Genomic DNA, 21,324 nt, shown 5'->3' with positions numbered 1-21,324 from the left:
TCAGATATTTGGTTTGTTTTGCTGAGTCGGCATATAGTCTGGTCTTTTGTCTGTACTGGGGGAAGGGGGTAGACTTGTGATGTGAAATGGTGGAAGTGGTGTTGTTGGTAGAGCTAGGGGTATTTTTGTTGATGGTGCATGAATAAAAGGGCCAAAATAAAAGGCAAACCAATTCTGATGGCACAGAAGGCCATCTCTCACTGTTGTTTATTTGTTCAGCTAAAGCATCGCATTCATCACCAGAATCTTAGAGATAAATTCAATGGCCCACTCGGTTGACATAAGCCTCTATTCCATATTCTTCAAACCCTTTCATTTGGTTTTGGAAATTGCCTACTGAAAGGAAAGCCCTCATGAAACCATGCATGTGGATTGAGAAACAGGTCGTTATTAACAGCTTGGGTAATTATCCAAGCGTTTTTCCATTCTCAACACCTCAGTGTTTCAAACAGTTGTTTATAAACAGACACACGCACACTCTGAACAGCAATTGCACGTTAAAAAAAAAAGTGTAAGGAATGCAGAAAAACAAGGCATAAATTAAAAGTGAATATGCAATGAGATTTTCTAAGCACAGTTGTATCACTGTATCAAACAACAAAGGAGCATTGTCTTCCCAAAACGCAGACGCAAACTCACCCAAACAAACAGAAACACACTTAGTGTTGGGGCACATGGAACAACTGTATGCTGAAAGCAGTCTCACAAAAAGGTAAGCCCTTCTCAGCCATGAACACTTCAAACATTAAAGCGTTACTATCCATCTCGGCCGGTAAATAAACAGCAGGAGAACTACATCTCCATCTGGATCCCACTCCTCAGCACACAACCCTGCCCAGGAGCTCTGCTCTTGTTTGTTGTGTCATCATCTCCTCCTGCTTCAGAAGCCTAGAGTCCACACACCATGCAGGCAACAACAACAAGCAAGCGAGCAAGCTGCGTTTGAACAGCTGGGGAAATAAAGGAGAAAAAGATTCACAAATGGATTCAACAAGGGACTTTGGTCCATGGTTCTGTTTTGGGAATGAAATGGATCGGAGCGGGTGGAACCACCCAGAAGCCTGAGACGACCATAAGCGTGCCTGAGTAAACAGACAATACAATGAGAGCGATTAAAAAATATTTCAGCAACACACAGCTCTTTGTCAAGCACTGATACTCTGAACGATTTATGCACAGTTTATACACATTTGTATCTATTTTTCCTGTACACACGGGGCAACACACCGAGAGTCAGGCTTTATACAGAGCCATAGATTAGACCACTGGCCTGGGGTCAATGACCTTACATCACTGGTGTGACATTGAGGAAGAAGCACAGCCCCTATAAGCCCAATCACGTTAGCATCGTATAGCAGCTAAGCGCCTCGCGGCTGAAATGTGACCTGGTGCGATCCCTTCTTTAAACACAATGGGCTGCCAGAGCTGGGCGCCAGAATCCCCTTTCTGCGTTGCATTCTGCTAAATACTCCTGACCTCTAGCACTTTTGTGTAGCTTAGCACGATGCTGTCGTCGACTGAACACTGGCACTTATTAAGCACGGCCAGATGAGAAAGGGTTGAGTGTATAAGAGAGAGAGAGAAAGTGTATACGATAGAGAGAGGATAGAGGAGAGAGAGTATAAAAGGATAAAAGAGGAAAGTGAGTAATGCTTAATCTTAGTTTGACTACCAGGAAACACCCAAGGCCACCCTTTTTTTTCTACTTTACTGTTGGTATTACTACCTTAAAACTGGTCTTAGGGTGTTGGTAGGGTTTGAGGCGAGGCGAGACTACCTGATCTGAAGGAACAGGGGGGGGGACGGTCAAGTTCAGTCATGTCTAGCCTCCACAGAGGGCTGTTTACCTCCAGGGGAGCCGGGGTGGGGCAGGGGGGGAGGGGGGCGGAAGAGGGAACTGAACGTTTTCAGCCACTGAGCGCTATTCATGGAGCAGAGGCCTATAGAGTTGCGGTTTGAGTCTGATTGTGGTTGTCTTTATATGGCTGTATAGGGTCTACTTGCACTAGTCCAGAGCAGACAGCTCACCACCTTCATCTAAATGAAAGGTTAAGGCCACCGCTAAGATAACTCAAATAAGATCATTGATCTGTAGCTCTTCAGGAAAATAATGGATATAAGACTTTGTGAATGTTCTGTATGAATACTGTATGAATGCAGCCCCATAGGCGGTGTAACGTCAACATGGCTGACATTATGAAATGAAAGAGACCATATACCTTTCTGATATCAAGAGAATGAGGAATGAGGTACTGCTTGACATTCTGCCTCACAGCTGATTGTCTTGTACAGTCATGTATCTTAAATGTTTCAAAGCCTGTTGCACAGGCCCTTGTTCAATATGTATAGTTTAAGTATGTTCAAAGAAAATCAAGATGTTTAAATAATAAATAACCAACAAAATGGTCACAATTTAAATAAATCACCTTTAACATGTTTCATAGACTGCGCTGTAGCGTCTTCTCTTTTGTAATTAGTGTAGAATGAAAAGGCCTCCGAGGTCGACCACGGGACCAGCCTGCCAGGAATCAGCCCTGAACATGCACACTAATTGCTTCACGTTCTGCTAACACTACAATAAAGACCAATACAAACCACAGCCAACCAATCAACCGCACTGCACGTAGCAGTAGCAAAGCAAAAGCTCCCAGTTCCAAAAGTTGGATCCAACTGACTTACAGCCACCCGACTTAAAGGCTTAACTTTAATTTATTAAGAGTGTTAGCCCTCAAATCTCTACAATTGTGTGGCATTTCGTGGCAGATTCCAGCCATTAGCGCCGTGGTTTGAGGTGTCACAGGGAAATTGCAGGATGGAAGTCAGCCTACGCATACGGTTTGAAAAGGGAATGAGCTGCGTTTGGACATGTTGTAGCCAGCGCTACTGGGATCAGCTGAAACCATAATCCATCGCAACCGTCTATGGCTGGAAGGCTCCATCTTCACTCTCAATGAAAGACAGACTTGTATGAGTTATCACTGTTGTAAGTCAAAGGTCTGAGTTCCCCTCCCAACACACACTCCAACGTCAATGAAGTCATTATTCTTTTACTGTAGCCTGGCATGGCACAAACACAAATCAATACACTTGAAAAGACAGACAGACAGACAGACAGACAGACAGACAGACAGACAGACAGACAGACAGACAGACAGACAGACAGACAGACAGACAGACAGACAGACAGACAGACAGACAGACAGACAGACAGACAGACAGACAGACAGACAGACAGACAGACAGACGAGTGTGCTTCAAAGTGTGCAAGCCCGGGAAATACAGCTGTTCCATTTCTGTATTTCTGTACGACCGCTGAGCAGCTGTCTGAGATCACCGTGTAGATCCAGCTGCAGTGGGCTGGGGAGTTAATTGTCATGGTGTGGCAAAGGGGAACTGGAGCTCTGCATGCAGGCCTCCACTGGGAAATGCTCTCTTAGGACTAAACATGTCTGCTTCAAACGAAGCGTTGACGCAGACCACCACAGCCACGTGCGACTGTGCCAGATACTGCATTGCTGTATGTCCTTATATTCTTTTTTTTTTGTTGTGTGTTTTACATTTATTTTTCCATTAGACATTCAGTTCGCTTTCCGGTCACAGGGATACAGACATAAACACAAAGAGACTACTAAGAGCGCTGTGAAACAGCAGTGATTCAGTACATTTCCACGGATTGGGTGAAGCAGTTTCATTTGTGGAACTTTCCATCGCTTGTGCATAGACCGCAACATCAAGGGTGCTGCTGGGAGAATGGGAGAAACAAGCAAGAAAGAAATTGGGCTCATTTTGAGACCCATCTTATCGTTTTGTGTTGTGGGGCTGAATCAACGGGCCAAAGTCAACATCCAAAATCGATGAATTCTCTTAAAGAATGAAGAAAGATAAGAACTAATATCATTTCACTGATGCTGTAATTAATTTATGAACAGCTTTCCGTCTGTGAAATTCCCCTTTTCTGCAGGATTACAGCAAGAAAAAACAAAGAAAAAATTATCAAAGTTCCAGCTTAATATGTTTATTTTAGCACTCTAGTCGTTGTGATCAAGACAAACCCTGTTGTAACTAGTGTACAACAAAACAGTCTAGATCATTTTAAAAAGAAACCTCATGTCCTCACCACACACCACATATGCACATCATGCACATCACATCACGCATGCATGCCCGCCAACACACACACACGCACGCGCGCCGTGACAGATAGGAACCACAGCTGGGTGTGGCGTGGAAAACCTGCAAGTTGATGCATCCTGGAAAACCTGCAAGTTGAGTTGCTGCTAAACACATCAAATGCCGTGGCCCTTAAAGGCCAAAGACGACGACAGCGTTGCAACACAATAAACAAGGGCCCCGGAAGTAACAGCCAAGCAGAACTCTAAGCCTCTCAAACAAGTCAGCGGCATCCGCTGTGCACGCAAGAGACTCTCTTTGAATAAGCATTCCTTTGAAATATCAACAGAGAAATGGCAAAAAATTCACTAAGGAATATAAACTGTGGTTTTAAAGCGACAATCATCTTTAATGCAGTTTTCAGCTGCAATTAAGCAGAGACCAGGCCAACTCGGGCCACTGTGTATTGGTGTAGGAGAGGAGCTCTGGCACACTGCAGGCCAGCTGTCTCTCTGTAAGCTGGCATCCATTTGCCTTGGCTCATGCTAATGCTGAGGCTTAAGACCCACCGATGCAGGACTCAACATCAACGTCTTTTCTTTAATTCTATTTAGGGGCTACTGCCACCTTGGTCATCCTTCCATCAGTGTTAGCATGGTTCATGCTTGAGTGTTGATGTTAAACAGGCCTTTTTCAGAGTAAAGGTCTCTGAAGATAATGGCCAGAAGAGGTTTATGAGAAGATTACAATTTAGGAAGACTGGGAAAATGCAAATTTTTGCATAGTTGTGAGAAAATGCATCCTGCTGGTTCCCTCTTTACATAACCAGCTGTGCCTTTAAGCACTTTACCAGTAGGACATGGACAGGAGCCCGACTACCCAGACGGCAACTTCAGTACAAGTGGGCTGCTCTCGACGGACTGTGACCAATCATGGCTCTGCTCAACGCTATTTAACACTTTACATGTTTACCAGGATGAGTGACGAAAGGCTGGCCTTCCCTTCCTGTGAGGAACACGATCAGACTGACACTGTGTATACAGGGCGCTCTGTGGTAATAATTAACTGATTAGGAGAAGTGAAGGGAAGCAGTCGTTGGAGGACTACCGCTTGGTGTCATTAGGGACTCATTACTGGGCAAGCCATGCTGAGAAAGGAAAGTAACCAGAAAAAAAGGAGAGAGGCTTCCAGAAGGAACTGGAGTGTTAACATTTAATGACCGTCTATGGATCACCACCAGCTTAGAAACAAGCAGCCCTTCTGTTACGGGAACGTTCGGAGAGGTCCAGCATCACTTTATGTTTCGGCACCGAAAGCACCAATCGGCTCTGCATGGACAAACGGAGCCAGGCATTGTGTGAGAGGAGCTGGCCCCCGGCTATTACAAAGCGTTCTCTGTGGTTTCTGAGGCACATCTATTGGCTTGGGGATGAGCCATGCCCCCCCCCCCCCTCCCCCCTGCCTTCCCTCCTTCACCAAAAACACACAGATACTATGCAGAACTGGCCTCAGCACACAGTGAGGAATGGACATCGATGTTCTGGCAGGAGAACCGGCCTGGTTGGTTAAGTATGGCTGAGCAGATACACCAAGCTGTGGAAAACAAAGACTTGGACCAGACTGTAGGGAGGCCAACTGAAACACGGACGGCTTAGAAGGAAAAGTGGGTTTCTAAAGGCCACTTCTTCACATGCATCTTTTATTAAGAGAGTATTTTAATGCTTTGGGGTGAAGAAATAAAAGCATGAAAGTGTTTTGACAAGTGTGGATCTCTGTGAAGCTCTGTTTCAAATAAACTGCACATGCATATTAAAAAACGATTTTTTCAAGACAAGAACACAAGCATCCAACAACAACCTGTACTCAAGAGTTTAAATGCCAAGAGCTCCTTCGCTGTCATCTCCACAAGATGCATTGCAAGGCCCACAAGACCAGAGGTGGCAACATTGAGCTGAATCAAGTCCAAACACATCCCTTTCTCACAGTTACCGAATCAAAATAACTTTACAAAACAGCTTCCCAAATTTAAAAGGCTGATGTGAAAACAGAGCACCCAAACAATACTCTCCGAGACAGCCCTCAAAAACCACGGCACCAAACCCCGAAAGGAAATTGAAGAAACTTTGAGAGTGATCCTGCTTATAGCATTGCTAGGCCTGCAATAAGTGCTGTGTGGGCATATCAACGCAATAAAAACAGCAATTAAGTGAAACTTCCAACTTTCAGAATAGATCAGAAGACTCAAATCATTTCAGCGAGTGCAAGCAGACATGCCAAGGACATGTTTGAACATTCGATTTTCAATAATGATTATAACTGTTACATGTGTGGTTGTTTTCCTGTGTCTTCCTGTGTTCTCCGTAGGTCTCATGCCATTGGCTGTTCCTCCACCATCGTCCAACCCCCTGTCCAATCTGGGAGCTGTCTGATGGCCAATCAGTGTCATCAGGCCTTACACCTGCCTGTGTCCATTGTAACACGCCATTGTCTGCCTGTTTGTTGGCTGTGTCATGCTGTTGCCTTTGTTTTTGAGATGCCATAGGGGTTTAGGTGAATAGGTAAGATACCCTTGGGTGTACACTACCATCACGTAGTTTTTCTTCTGTTATCACATCAGGTTAGAAGCGGGGCCACCCTCTGTATGTATTAGGTATGTTGTATGTGTGCACTAGTTAGTTGTCACTTTATCTTGTTTTCTTTGATTTGGCTCCGCTTATAGTTCCCTATTCCCCTTGGCGGAATGCTCGCCAAATAAATACCTATGTAACTAGTTTGCTGTTGTACCATGCGTTATTGTTCTCCCAGTCAGTCCAACAGTTACATGTGTTATGGTTCCCCTACTTCCCCCCTAGACGTAGCAAGCGAACATCCTGGAGCCGTAACAATAACCTACACTGTGCCTCAGATTTCATGCGTATCTAGCACTTCTTTTTTTTACCTTCACATACCATAAATACCATAATCCCCATAAAATCATCTTTAGCAATCAAAGCCAAGACAACCTTACACTTCACCGCCCCACCACTTAGAAAAAATGACTCAACAAAACATCTCACGAGTTGAAAGAATAGCCTTCCAGCGCTCTCTTTCTTCCTCTCATGCTCCAACAGACTCCATCATTTAATAACCAGACAGAGCTCAGCTCCCAGAGAAGACTGCACCCTGGGGGGGGGGGGGGGGGGGGGGGGGGGGGAGACAGCTCTCCTACCTGCGCAGAGGACCCCCTTGTGGCGGGCGCACGAGAAGTCGTCGCACTCGCAGAAGCTGCCGTAGACCTTGCCAAACTCCGACTCGTAGCAAAGGCACTGGTTGCAGCTGCACTCCCCTCGCCCGCTGCACATCCGCTTGCCCTCCGCCTCCCTGCAGGCGCCCAGGAGGTGGCTGCCCGACTCGCCCTCCTGACACTCGCAGTGGGAGCCCAGGTGGCCCGGTTCGCAGTAGCACTTCCCGCAGGTGAAGGTACCTGGATCCGGAGAAGGGTTGGACTCGGTCAATAATGGTAAATGGTAAACTGCCTTTTGTTGGAACCAGAGGCCACCCAAAGGGCATTACAATATTGCCTGACATTCAGCCATTCATGCACACGTTCACACACCGACGGCGGCGTCAGCCACAGAAGGCACCAGCCAGCTGGTCAGGAGCAGTTAGGGTGAGGTGCCTTTCTCAGGGACACCTCGACACCCAGCTAGGAGGAGCCGGGGATCGAACTAGCAACCTTGCAACCCGCTCTACCTCCTGAGCTACATGCTGCCCATAGAGCACATGCGGTGTGCGTGCGGAGAGAGAGAGCGCGGTCGACGACGGCGGGGTGGGGTTGGGGTGCGCTCACCGGTGGCGCTGCAGACGCTGCTCTTGGTCTGCGCGGCCCGGGTGCAGCCACAGTCACAGCTGTAGTCCACGGTCACCTCCAGCCGGTCTTTGAAGCCCACCGGTTTGATGGTAAAGCTCTGGCTCGCTACTCCTTGGGGGCAGCTCCTTGCCTCCACGTTCACGTCAAAGGACACCTGCAGGGAGGTGCCGAGAGCCAGACGTTAGGAAGGTGTCATGGATTCAATCTTTCACTTTCAGCGTTCTCTCTAATTTAACTCTAAGCCTAGGGTTAATGTGGAGTGTGCGTAACCCCTATTACAGGAAGCTGGAGGGACACAGAGTTGACGTGACCCCCCGTGCTGTGTGTCCTGGCCTATAATAGCCCCGGGGGGGATGGAGGGGGGGGTTAAGACATTTCAGTAAAAGGTTTGATGTGGCTTGCTAGCATAAACCGTGCAAGTTGGTCAAGATAAAACATGTTGTTCGGCGGAAGGAGCTTGTAAGAGGATCTTGAGATATGTAGACATGCCAGTTTGGACCCGTAACGACGTGAGCTTTTGAGGCTCTGCTCCAATACGTGTTCATCCGAAATCAACGAACCGCAACACTGTGTCTGCCAGCTCGGTGGGGGGGATTGCATTGCTCAAACTTTACTGTTATTTTCCCCTCAAAATAGGGAATATCTGGTTGAAAGACATGGAAAGTATTCATGGCTTGAGCGTGGGCGTTAAGACGATGGGATGAAGACAATAACAGTTATGGAACCCTTTTTTTTCCTGTACTGAAAGCTGTGTGAATACAGCTTTAAGGAGTTTTGCAGAGGTTTAACTAGAGCTCCCGGGCAGTGGACAGCACACACTGGGTAGCAACAGAGGAAAAGACATTCTATGCTTTGAAAATCCCGCCAGAGGTTTAAGGTCTTGAGAAAGGCAACGTTTGCGACTCCAAACCAACACAAATATTAGGCCTTCGCAACCACTGTGGGATCTGTTGATGTTGGCTACAGCGTGTGTGAATGAGCAAAGTTAAGGGGAAAGGAGGGGGGGGGGGGGGTCTTTAAGTCACCTTATGTAAACAAAAACCTCTGTTTATTACACCAATTGACAATAGCGTAGGAGCGGTTCGAAGTGCAGCCGTCTCTGTGTCCTGCTGTGAGCAAATGGACCCCACTCTGTTTCGAATCTTCAAAGCACTATCTAAACCAGACTAAACTAGAAACTGTATTGGCTATTATTAAAGCTCCAACAACTTTAGAAAGGCGGTAAAACACCCCGGAATCAAGACTGCCTTTCCTCCGAGAGTAAAGAGCTAGGATACTAAACTCTAGATGCAAGTAAGGGAGGGTGGGGGGGAGGAGGGATGGTGATTGAGCAGTGAAGCAGCAATCATGCATTTTGCCGTTTCCAGAATGTATGACAGACAGTAAATTGCTCGGTCAGAGAGGAAGTCAAGCTAGTGGCAAGCCTTTGGAGAATGTATGTTAATTAGATAAAGATCTACTGGCATGGCTCACCAGTGACCTCAAATGAGCATGTGGAGTGAATGGTAGCAACAAGTCAGGCTGAAAAATAAAGTAATGAAACTATAGCTGGGTTTCCCGTTGACATACAGGGTTGGCTTTGCGCAAACCCAGGGAGCAATAAACTATTTTGTTGCCTTAAGCTGCTGTGGAAACATTAGTGACGCAGCAGTGTTATCAATGTATAAACGGCATTGTAATGCATTTTGTGTGATTCAGATCTGAATGTGTTTGTTTATCTTTCTTTTGCCTATTAATAATAAATAGCTGATGTTTGTTTGTAGTGTAATTCTAATTACTGACTGAAAGACTATCATTTGACTGCATAAATAAATGATTGAATTTACTTTGGCTTTCGTGTTTCAGTTGTTCATTAATGAATCTGCATGTAACTTCCAAACAGCCAACCTAACCTATCGTTGTTTTTAATGATTGTAAGAATCGTTAAAATAATCACTAAATCTTTAAATGAACGATAATGATCCAAATGGGAGGGGATGGCACTTGGCAAGATTTGGTAGAGACCTCCCCATAGATGAGGCCCAGTGGCCGGGCAACTGCTTGATCTGAATCCGTGCACAGGCACCATTTCAGAATGTCAAAGCACGGTGGCGTTGTGATGTGCACGTGGCTGTTCTCACATACGTGGCTGTTCTCACATGTGATTGTGCAACGACACGTTGGACAATCACAGGCGTCATTCTGACAGACAATTAAAACAAGCGTGATGAGGGAGACCGGGAATCATGGCAGGAGGAACAGTCCTCGACCTCAGACAGTGAGGGGCAACCTAACAACATAACAAGCAACCAGATGAGATTTACAGAACACGTGAGTCACGAGGAGGGCGCCTCGCCCAATCATGAGGCTTGTTAGGACCACTACGAAGTTGACCAAACCAAGGGGGTTGGTGGGGAGACACCAAGGGTGAGGTGGGGTAAAAGCAACACAATTTTGACTCGATTTCCTTCTCCAGGATCATCCCAGGGCCAAAGAACCGACGGATTCAACTGACGGTTCCACCTTGATTGAACCTCCCTGGATCAAAAAAAACATGTCCTCAAAGGGTGGGGGGTGGGGGGGTTAAAGTAGGTTGGCACAAGGCCAGCCTACAGTTATATCGCACTCAAGCAACAACTAACAAGCCAGCAAAGCGGAATGCGTTTCTTGTTTCCTCTTATGAGATTCCCATGACTAAAGTGTGTGTGGGGGGGCGGGGGGCTGCATCATCCAAACTGATAAACAAGCCCCGTTGCCGTGGAGTACAAAAATATATATGTTGATTCAATGATTATGACTTCCTGGTCGTAAAAAAAACAACAAGAACAAAAATAGGATGCATCACGCCTCAAGTGTGGGAAAAAACAAAACGGGCCATCATGTAATTAAAATGTTTCTGTTCGTTTGGACAGGACATCTTGTAAGGAGATGAGCAAGGCGGTGGCTCCACCCGGTCCCATTCATATACATGAGGCCCATTCAGTGCTCTGTTCCCCAGAGGGTCGCTCTCACAAGGAGGCCGGCTCAACCTTACCAAAATCCGGGGCGAGAATTTCTCCCCTTTCCATTTCTCCCGTTTCTTTCAGGGCTAGTGGTCTCACAAGGCCCCCCCCTTCTGCCCGGCCTTTGTGGAGGTTCATTGAGATGCACCGGCAGTGGGCAGGGCCATGGAGGCCGAGCATCATAGAAATACCCTGACCTAGGTCGAGTCCCCATCCCACATCCCAAGTGGAGGGATCCCAGGACTCAACTGAGTCTCTCTCTGACAAATGTAGAAAAGATTGAAGCTGAGATAGAGAAGAAGAAGAGGAAGAGGGGGGAAATTCAGAAGGTTGGAGCTTGCCTTTACAAAGTAGCAACTCGCTAGCCATTTCAATTGATCTCTGAGCCCACGACCCATTTCAATTGGTCGCCCTGCATAATGTGCAGGAGCTGGCGGTGGGAGCGCGGGAGGGGTCAGTGTTTGTGATTCGAACTGTAGAAAACTCAAAGCGATTAAGCTGTGTAAGGATCCTGTGTCACCTGACCTGGCTTTTTGTTCAATGAGACAGGAGGGGGACAATGCATTCCACTAGGGTTGACATGTTGGACATGGGCCCATGTTAGGGCGAGAGCACATAAGAGAGAGAGACAGAGACAGAGAGGGAGAAGAAACCCTAGTCTTCTGCCATTCAGTAGATATGAATAGGATCCCAACTTCTATTCTAGCTCATAGCTCTGAAAGCCCAAGGAGATCAGTCTGTGAGGTAAACAACTTAAGTTATTAGTATTTCATTTCCAAGCATGGCCCCCTCCCTCCTACCCAGCTTAACAAAACTATACACAACTCTCAGTCCTGCATCCATTACAATATGATTCATTAGTGTAGGCAATCCACAAGCATGGAGAAAACTGTAAACAGACCTACAGACTGGACAGTGCCATCTGTGGAGTGAAATCACTTTATAAAATAAATACATTCCAGGAGTGGTTGTATTTCTTTTTTCTAACAAGTAAACTTTATGAAGATAGGATGAATTCTGAACTTAGAGATCTCCTTATAATACTACTTTTCTGGTCTAGATTTCTTATTAATGATTCCTATAGAGCAACCGGACACGAATCACAGCGCAAAAAACGATGTCGATTTTCGGGAAACTCTTCCTCTCATTTGGGCGCTTTCATTATTCTCTGTCAACAGTCGGCTTCGTCCTTATCCGCCCCCTCGCCCCCCTCCTGCCAACCCCACTCTGTTGTGATTGGTTACCTTCCAGAAGAGCATGTTGCAGCATTACCATACATGGAAAAATCTGGATTGTTCTACGTAGATAAATCCCGGAAATTTGAACATGTGAATGGCGACCAGCATCCCTAGTGTTTAGCGCTCTGCACAGCCACCCCACACGGTCAGCAGGGAATACGTCTAAATGCATGTACGTCATTATTTGACACTTTAGTATGGTAAAAAATTACTATAAATCATTATAACAACGTTTATAGGTCATAAAAGTCGAAAAAGCATAATAGGTGCTCTTTAAGGAACAGGCTAAATCAGTGGTCAAATGTGATTCAACTTGTTCCATAATACACAAAAATATATAATTATACAAGCAATCACATTGCAAGAGTCAATGATGTCATTACTATAGCAAAATGTAAACCTTTGATCTGCAATTCATGCTGATAGTGGATGGCCTTCAGCCCTACAACATTTGCCCACACGTGCTGGTGATGTCCATTTAACGAGAGTTTAAAGCAACACAACCTTTCCTCCACTGCTACAACAGTTTTATTTAATCAAACAGAAACTCCGCCTAGAGAGGGTTTAAAAGGTCTCCAGGCGTTCGTCACCAGCTGCCCGGTCACAACCTCACACTCAGTGACCCGACAGGGCTAATGCTAGCAGGGAATCTGTTCACAGCATGTGGACATTCCTCACAGCTCTCCTGGGCACCCTGGGTCAGAGGAGGGCACCCCTCCCGTGTTCAACAGGGAACAGAGGAAGGCTGAGAGAGTCATTGTGATCTCTGCCAAGAGCTAATCTCTTAAGTCTCTCGCTGTTTAGTGACATGGAGCTGTGTTAAGCTTGCTCAAAATAACAATAACAAACGGAAGCATTTTTTAGATGTTCTTCAAAGTTCTGTGTAATTACCAGGCAAAGTATGGCAAGAACAGCCAGTTACTGCAGAACGCCCTCAACTTGACTCAATATTATAACATCGTGCAACACCTCTGGTATTATGCATCAAGTATCTTCATTGTAATGTTAGCGGATGAATATTAAACACATACATTATACATGAACTGTGTAAAACTAAAACATCAACCATTCTCTTTTGAACAATGCCTAAATGATGTGGGGCTGGAAGGCGGTACTTACGGTGTCCCCTATCTTCAGGTCAGAGCACTTCCGGAGGCCTGGCAGCGGCTGTCCGTCCTGGCAGGTGGCGGTGAAGGACAGACTGATGTCCTCTGGTTGGTCCGACACGGTCAGCTCCACTTTGGACCGGATGTTCTGGAAGGGATGAGCATGTTCCACTCATTTGTTAATAATCGTAAGGGATAGGGAAAAAACGAAAAAACAAACAAAACACGATTTTAACACCATAAACATTCAAGACAACTAGAAGATTTCCGAGCCCTTGTGCATCAAGTTAGCATGCAAACATTTTGCAGATCCTTGAAACCTAAGCTGTGCTAATGTGCTACCACACAGCTATTAATAATAAAACCACTGGTTGATGTTTGAGTCTGCTAGCAGGCTGGCTGGATGGGCAAAAGGCCTCAAGTGAGGCAAGCCTTAGAATTGCTTAGGCGGGTTGCCACTGCTAATTTAGACCAACTGTAAACCTCAGAGTGGGCATGGATCCAGGTCATATATAAATAGGGGGAGAGACACGACAGCTTGTACAACATGTGTCAAATGAAACACTTAGGCACAGACTGCTGTGGAGAACACAGCTGCAAAGTCCCGAAACCATCAACGCACACAAACAAACGTTGTCACACTCACACACTTAAAACACTTAAGTTGGTTTTGAATAAAACCCTTTCTCATTTTGAGTGGTGTGCGTTACCAATCTTAGGTTGGGGAATACAGTTTAGCAGCTTGGATGGGAATAACATCAGACGGTTAACATGTTCTCCTGAGCACAGAGCCTCCCACTGAAGCTTTCAGTGTGAGGTCTTTGTTTGACACCTGCTTCATTTAGCGAGGTCACGCTGACCCTTTCCTGTTGCCATCAGACGCAAGAGTACTTCTTTGCGGCTGAAAGGGGCAAGGAGAACTGCTTTGCCTATGGACAACACTGACACAACAACAATGATGATTTAGATATGGTAAATTAATTTGTATTACTTCTCTGTCATTGAACCTGTTAATTAAGGAAGGGAATGTGTTTTTTTTTAGGGGCTTTTTGGGGTATTTGTGTTAGTGAAACGAGGACAGAAGATTACCTCCACAGTTATGAACCTCTCTTGTTTGAGTGTGGCTAAATGAACAGGGAATCTGCAGGTTTCAACCAGTTCAAAGACTTTTTAATATGTTTATTCAGTTCAACTTATAGCAGAAATGAATACAATTTTATTACCCAATGGCCTCTTTCCTCAACCTTGAATTGTTTTTAAGTAAACAAAATTATTTGTTTGGATATTTGTTCTTATTTAACTCCTGCACGTTGTGGGACGCAAATTAATAGCTGTGTTATAATATATAATATCGATGTTTGACACTTGGTTGGAGGTTTATTATTTTTCATCTCCAAACCATCCAAAAACATAATTAAGACCTATGCAACTTTATTTAAAACTTTTTTATGCCTTTTGATGGCCTTCAATTTACATATCTAATTTCATGACTTTTTAATATGTTAAATATCTTGTTGGAAACACAGAATTGAACCTTAGCCACAATACAAAGCTCTAAAACCACACATCAATCCATCTTTCCTACAATCCTCACATTCATATAAGAAGCATCCATGTTCTTTACTTACGTTGTAGGCATTGACGATCAGTTGAATGATGTTCTTTGAGTCCATGTCGAGGATTTCAACTGTCGTTCCCGGAATGAGGGCAGTATAATTCTTCAACAAGGCAAGAAAAAACACAAAACACAAACAAAACACACATGGGGAATTACTTCATGATCAAATCATTAATACACATTAACTGAGCAACAGATAGAAAGACAAAACTACCTTGTAAATGACGTAATACCTCCTTGTCACCGCAAAGATGAGATAGATATTATTTTCGGCCAGTTTTTCTCCAAGCAGACCGAGAGAGGGATAATCCTGTGGAAATAGAAACATTTCTCTATCATAACAGAAAAAAAACCTTTGGCCAGACAGGAAGTGGGTGAAGAGAAGTCATCAGCGTACTGATAACAGTGTCATGTTTACATAGGACTCCCTGCCAAAAGGACAAGTTAAAAAAAGAGAGGCTAAAGGGCAGAGTAAGAGAACCAGCGTCTTACTATATTTCACTCATTCCATTACCCGTCTGTGAGCCAGGCCTCTGCAGTTAACCACTGCCGTTTGTTGTGTTCTTTGTGGCCCTGAATATGAGTCAATGTGTGGGGGAATTCTAGGATCTGACCAATGACAACTATCCAATTGAATCCATTCTAATTTATTTGGGTGGGGAAATCCAGGCAAAGACAAAAAATCTCAGTCAATCCACTTTATACAGACGGACAGATTAAATTCGAAATTCCTGACTTCGTACTAACAGAATTTCCGCTCGTCCTTAATCAAATAAAATTAGCAATTGGCCCAAGTTATTGTGGAATAACTGACTTTAGAAATCTGTGCCTGTTTAAGTCCCTGCAAATGGTTAGCAGGATTTAAGTGCTTTAATACAGAGGTCCACATTTACAGTTTATTGCTGTTCAGTTGATTTGTTTAAAGGGAGTATTTGCTCTGTGTGTTAGTGGCATCACCGAAGATGCACATAAAGCCAATTAGGTTTTACTAAGAGCCATTGACCAATCACACGATTCTCAATAATATTAATCTATATCCACTATTTCCCTCTGGGGTAGTGTGGTTGTGTGCACTCTGTTTTTATATCCAATATGCATGAAAATAAGTTGAGAGCACATTAACTGAGTTTAAACAGGGCCTCTTTGTCTAGCAATACGCGTCGTAACACAATACATGTGCCACTGCTGTCAAACAACTACAAAAAGAAGCAGGATACAACACTGCACTTTCTAGAAGGTGGCTAATCTCTTCTTTCAGTCTCAGATGATCCGATTAAATGTGTGGCTGTATCGCCGCCACGGTTACCATCTGGGTGGAAGCACTGTTCTCGTTGTTCTTGTCCAGGTGACACTCTCCGTCGTTGGGATTGACCAGCCCTCCCAGCTTCCCGTCCAGGGCCAGGTGGGGCACGTCGTCCGTGGCGAACACCAGCAGGTGGAAGGCCTCCTTCCTCCAGCCGATCTCCTCCTGGTGGGGGTTTGGGAGGAGCAGGGCAGAGGGATCAGAAACACTGCCCCTATGCAACACTTGAGAGCCATTATCGTGACGCGTGGATACGCTGGTGCTTCCTATAAACAGGTTCTGTATGGTGGATTTTTACAATATCGCAGTCAACTATTTATTATACTATTGTATGTATGTCAATGCAATGCAGATCATAGACATATTGGAACATAAAAACAAGAGCCTGAAACCTTGCACTATGAAGCCATTTAAGATAAACAGCAAATTTGTGAAATACAATCAAATATAGTGCATTCAATAGAACGGACATGCCATCACCTGCCTTATCCTTGTTAAAAAATAATCCAGAGCCACCCAGTGCAGGCCCGGCCACGGTCAACACCACACAAAAGGAGCAGACAATAGAAAAAGTGAGGATTTGACAGGGCCGCTGACTAATGCCATAGGGCTCATCAAACAGAACCATTGTTGCAACACCAGAGGTATGAACACCACTATTTACACTTCCAGTAGTTCCCTAAACCCCGGCTACAGTGCACAGTGGCCAGGTGTTCTTCTCTGGCTAATAAAAGGGCCCTTTTGAAGTGGCCACCAGAGGAGTGGCCGTATCATTCAGCCTTCGCGGTCTACAGATAGACCACGCCAGGAGCTTTGTGTTCCTATCACGGCCCTGGTGGGTTCGGTCACCATCAGCCCCTCTTGAGAGATTAGGAGACACCCCTTAAAATTTGCAATTTCTGCTGGCGCTGTGGTTCACCTCCACCACACAGGGAAGTGAAGCTAAATAATCACAGGATAAAAAAAACAACTTTTGCAATCGTATATATATCAAAACACACATTTTCTATATTTCTTCTTCATGCCGGGAAAAGTGACCCAATTGCTTTCACATACCGGTGATGTAATGACTCCTTACACTGGATAAAACATAAATATCATCACCCCCCACCCCCCCGCAGAACGTGGCAACGGAGGTAGACTTAATTACAAGGCAGAAGCTACTGGAGGGGAGAAGGAGGAGGAGACGGATAGGGAGGAGGCTATCCTTCACTTCCTGTGGGAGACAATTAAACTGGGGGAGCCCCTGTTACAAGATTGGGACCTTGCTGGTCAAGTCTTTCTCGTGCATGACCAGCTGCTCCACAGTGCACTTCCTCATGACCCCCCCCCCCCCCCCCATCCCCCCCCCCCCCATCCCCCCCAACACACACACACACACACACACACACACACACACACACACACACAGCTTTTAATTAACAAGTTACAAAAGGGGGAAGCTGCCTCCAGTAGCTGTACAGAGACCTCCCCAACCACTTCCCCACCCACATCCCCACCCCAAAGCCTGCAGCTGTAGTCATGCTTACTCAGCAGTCTCTCCCCATAGTCATGTCAAGCCTCATTCATTGATTCCCATCAGCGGTTTCCATCTACATTCTACATGTTCGAGAAATGGTAAAGCAGAATCCTCCCCCCCAAAAATATCCCCACCACAGAAGGAGAGGCTTTTCCCGCTCACCTTGCAGACGGCAGCCTGCACTATGGCGTCGAAGCCGCCCTCCGGAGCGTCCCGGTTGCGGGACACCATCTGCTTCTGCACCTCCTGGTTGAAGCGGTCCACCTTGTCTGTGAGAGACAGGACGTGGCGGAAGCCAAAGGATGGCACGCAGTTGGGGAACAGCTTGTATCTGTGGAGACGGAGAGGGAGAGGGTTGTGGGGAACCGGTCTGTTAGATTAAGGGCAACCAGGAGCCTTCCCCAGTGGCGTTTTGAAGTCATCTACCTTTGCATTACATTTATGCATTTGTTGTTTAGCGCCTTGTGACCAGGGCTTATGTGTCCTGAGGCCTCCAATATTATACAGTAGTTATGATTCGCTACATATAATTTTACACATTTCTTCTCTGTAAATATGTACAAAGCTTATTTTAATTTACACACAAACACAACCACCATTATCAATCATATCCTCTCCCAACATGATCGGCTGTTTCTGACCATACATCGCCTGAGTAAGCATCAAAATAGTTTATATATGTGTCCCCTTAATGTCATCCTACAACATGGCAGTGTCTGACACACACACACACACACACACACACACACACACACACACACACACACACACACACACACACACACACACACACACACACTAGCCTAGTTGGGAAGTGAGGCGCGAGGGCAGCATGTTAGCTAGTCCCGAGTAATCTAACCTCCAGGGCAAACATACCCTTGCTTTCCCTCCCCATCTATTCTAGGTCTCTTTTCAGTCGACAGACATGCACACACATGGATGCAGAGAGGCAGTGGCCATTTTGGAGCACTGGCTCTCTCAACTATCACCATCAGAGGTGATGAATAATGAACCATGCATGGGATTCTCTCCCGATACATCTTTCATGAATGGTTCAAAAATAAACCCTGTGGATGTAATTTTGAACTCTCAATAGGTGGAACGATGACATGTCAGGATCATTTTGGGCCAGAAGAGACTAATATTCAATTTGGATATTTGGACAAGTGGTCATGATCATACGGCCCTGATAAAATGATCATGATCAAATTATCATTATCAAATGATCAGTCATGTGAGTACGATGACCAGACTGATGGAGGCGTCCATGTTAGTTTCATTTAGACAGAACTACCATTTCCTTTACAAATATCCCGAGTGCTGTGATGACGCCTTCGATACCTGAACCACAGAACAGTAGTTGAGCTTCATGAGGTCAAAGTCTCAGATCACGTGTTGAAAGCACAATGATATTGTTCTGCTCAGCACACAAAGGCATCGTGCATGATACACATTCTGCTCAACATGAATTTTCCTCTGGATAGCATTACATAAGAACAATGAATCCTGCATCTCTCCCCCGTCCTTACCCGTTGCAGGGGTTGTTCTGATACTTGGGCTCTGTGTAGGAAAAGGGGGATATGTTCTTGTCCACGAAGGTGCCGAAGCCCAGCCTAAAGTTGCTGGTGAGGCGGCTCATCTCCTCTGTGAGCTTGGTGCCCAAGTTGTGGATGGTCACCAGGTCGTCCTTCATGGAGAGCGAGAGGTCCATCAGGTAGTAGAGGTCCACAGGGTAGTCCTCCACCTGCCTCACCTGCACCTGGAACGACGTCTGGTCACCTGGACCCCAGGGTGGGGGGATGGGGGGGAATGAGAGTGATGACGCAGAGGCGTCAACTGGGTTGTGTTGGGCCCAAATCGCCGGCCACAATATATCGATATGGAAAAGGTTCTGGGAGCGCTCTTTGCAGTCTACGACGCGAGTGTTGTCGAAGGAGATACTGAGGTGGATAGCCATGGTGCTTTGGACAGGCCAGGGGTTCTGTGGGGTTCTAGTCTGGGGTGAATCGGAGTGCTTGACATACCTGGCCGTAGGCTCACAGAGATCTTCTGCGGCATGATCTGGGTGACCTCGTTCTGGGAGGGCGCGGACCCTTTAGTGCTCAGCGGGTTGCTCTTCAGGATGGAGGTCTGACTGCTGGGGAACTCGATGAACTGGGCCTTGCAGCCCCGGGTCTGTAGACCTTGAGTGAGGTCACATCTCACTCTTCCGAAGTCCTGCAATGATATTAAAAACACAGCTAACTGTCAATCACTGGGCGTCGGAATGAGTATAGTATGATAACTTTGCGATTTGGCTTCCTCTGGTTACAGACTATCTCTCAGTGATGCTACATTCAAGAGTAGGATTTTGCAACTGTTGTGCGAAACGACGCCAAAACAACAACAATGAGCGCGTACCTCTTGTGCGCACCAGGCGCAACTGGGGTGAATTAAGATGCATTCTTCACATGATGTCGCACTGCCACTCATACACACGTTGAGACCTGAGGAAGGGGGAAACTCTCGGTACAGAAACTCAAAACGGACTGACCCATTTATCGCAATTTTAACCAAATAGAGAGCGGCCTACTAGCACAATGTCATAAAATAACATTAGGCTACCTATATCAAACAACAAAAACATAAAATGTAATAGAAAAATCATGTACGCATGCATCAATGTGTAACAACAAAAACATAAGATAGCGATAACATTGCAATAGGCTACACTGTTGCTTTGTGACGTCCCAGCACAGCAGTCACTGAGGCATAGAGATTAATACTGTTATCTAAGGGCATGAGTTATATTGTAGAAAACTACAGTGTTGTATATTTTACCTTGACCGCTGTGCCAAAGTATTTCGAAAACCACGCAGCACAGAGTTGCACGCCGCATCAATGTCGCTGGGATCAACATTGTGTCACTTGTTGGGGAAACGAAATACCTCAAAATAACTGAGTAGGCCTAACCAATACCGTCCCGTGGATTGTCCGAAGGACGTCTTTATGGATGGAGTCCACTCGGTCAATGCAAAACACCGAAGTAACGTCCACGTTGACCAGATTTGTATTCCATTCCGCGCTCATTCCGTCAAGCTGGGGGCGGCTTTACGCTTCATGTTGTGGTCGGACATTATCATCCATCATTGCAACTGCTCAATAAGTAAAACACGCAACTCAATCACGTATATAGGATCAATGACCACTGCATGTTTTCTTTAGAAACTTCGGTACCGTTCCATCTCAGTACTGGTCCACAGACGACCCCCGTTGATCCCAATCAATCAGTCACTCCATGTATCCGAAGCACATAGGTCTCTGGCTGTGGCGAACAATGAATACAAATGTCCACAAAAAAATAAATCCACCACGTCTGGAAGTCGTGATTTCGCTCTCAAGTTTGTTTCTCGGCTTCTCCTGTACGCGTCCCTCTTGGAATCTCCGCCTATTCCCGAGGGGGCTGGCGGGGAGGGGGGTAGAGATCACCCGTTAACCCTGTCTCTGCCGCGGCGTAGCGTACACCGTAGCGGTGTTTTTTACGCATTTGGAACAGGTGCAATGAGTAAATGTCGACTATCGATATGGAAACGTGGACCATCCCTTGTCGTTTTCTCAAC

At 45.8% G+C, this 21,324-nt stretch overlaps 1 protein-coding gene across 1 annotated transcript in view; it reads right to left on the bottom strand.

The window, feature by feature from the left end:
* The window catches only part of itgb5 (integrin, beta 5), a 34,789-nt gene extending 13,465 nt beyond the window's left edge, over positions 1–21,324 (bottom strand). Inside the window, exons 1-11 of the mRNA XM_079733249.1 lie at positions 20,546–21,324; positions 20,126–20,211; positions 19,750–19,942; positions 19,255–19,504; positions 17,888–18,056; positions 16,210–16,371; positions 15,118–15,213; positions 14,914–15,003; positions 13,299–13,433; positions 7,940–8,114; positions 7,319–7,573 (exon numbers count right to left, since the gene is read on the bottom strand). Coding sequence (XP_079589375.1) covers positions 7,319–7,573; positions 7,940–8,114; positions 13,299–13,433; positions 14,914–15,003; positions 15,118–15,213; positions 16,210–16,371; positions 17,888–18,056; positions 19,255–19,504; positions 19,750–19,942; positions 20,126–20,211; positions 20,546–20,624 — 1,690 coding nt within the window. The 5' untranslated portion in view covers positions 20,625–21,324. The remainder of the gene's footprint in view (positions 1–7,318; positions 7,574–7,939; positions 8,115–13,298; positions 13,434–14,913; positions 15,004–15,117; positions 15,214–16,209; positions 16,372–17,887; positions 18,057–19,254; positions 19,505–19,749; positions 19,943–20,125; positions 20,212–20,545) is intronic.

The sequence above is a fragment of the Pollachius pollachius genome, assembly GCF_949987615.1.
Source record: "Pollachius pollachius genome assembly, chromosome: 3".
Lineage (NCBI taxonomy): Eukaryota > Metazoa > Chordata > Actinopteri > Gadiformes > Gadidae > Pollachius > Pollachius pollachius.
Note: the sequence above shows the minus strand (reverse complement) of the source record. Positions and strands in the feature narration are given on the sequence as shown.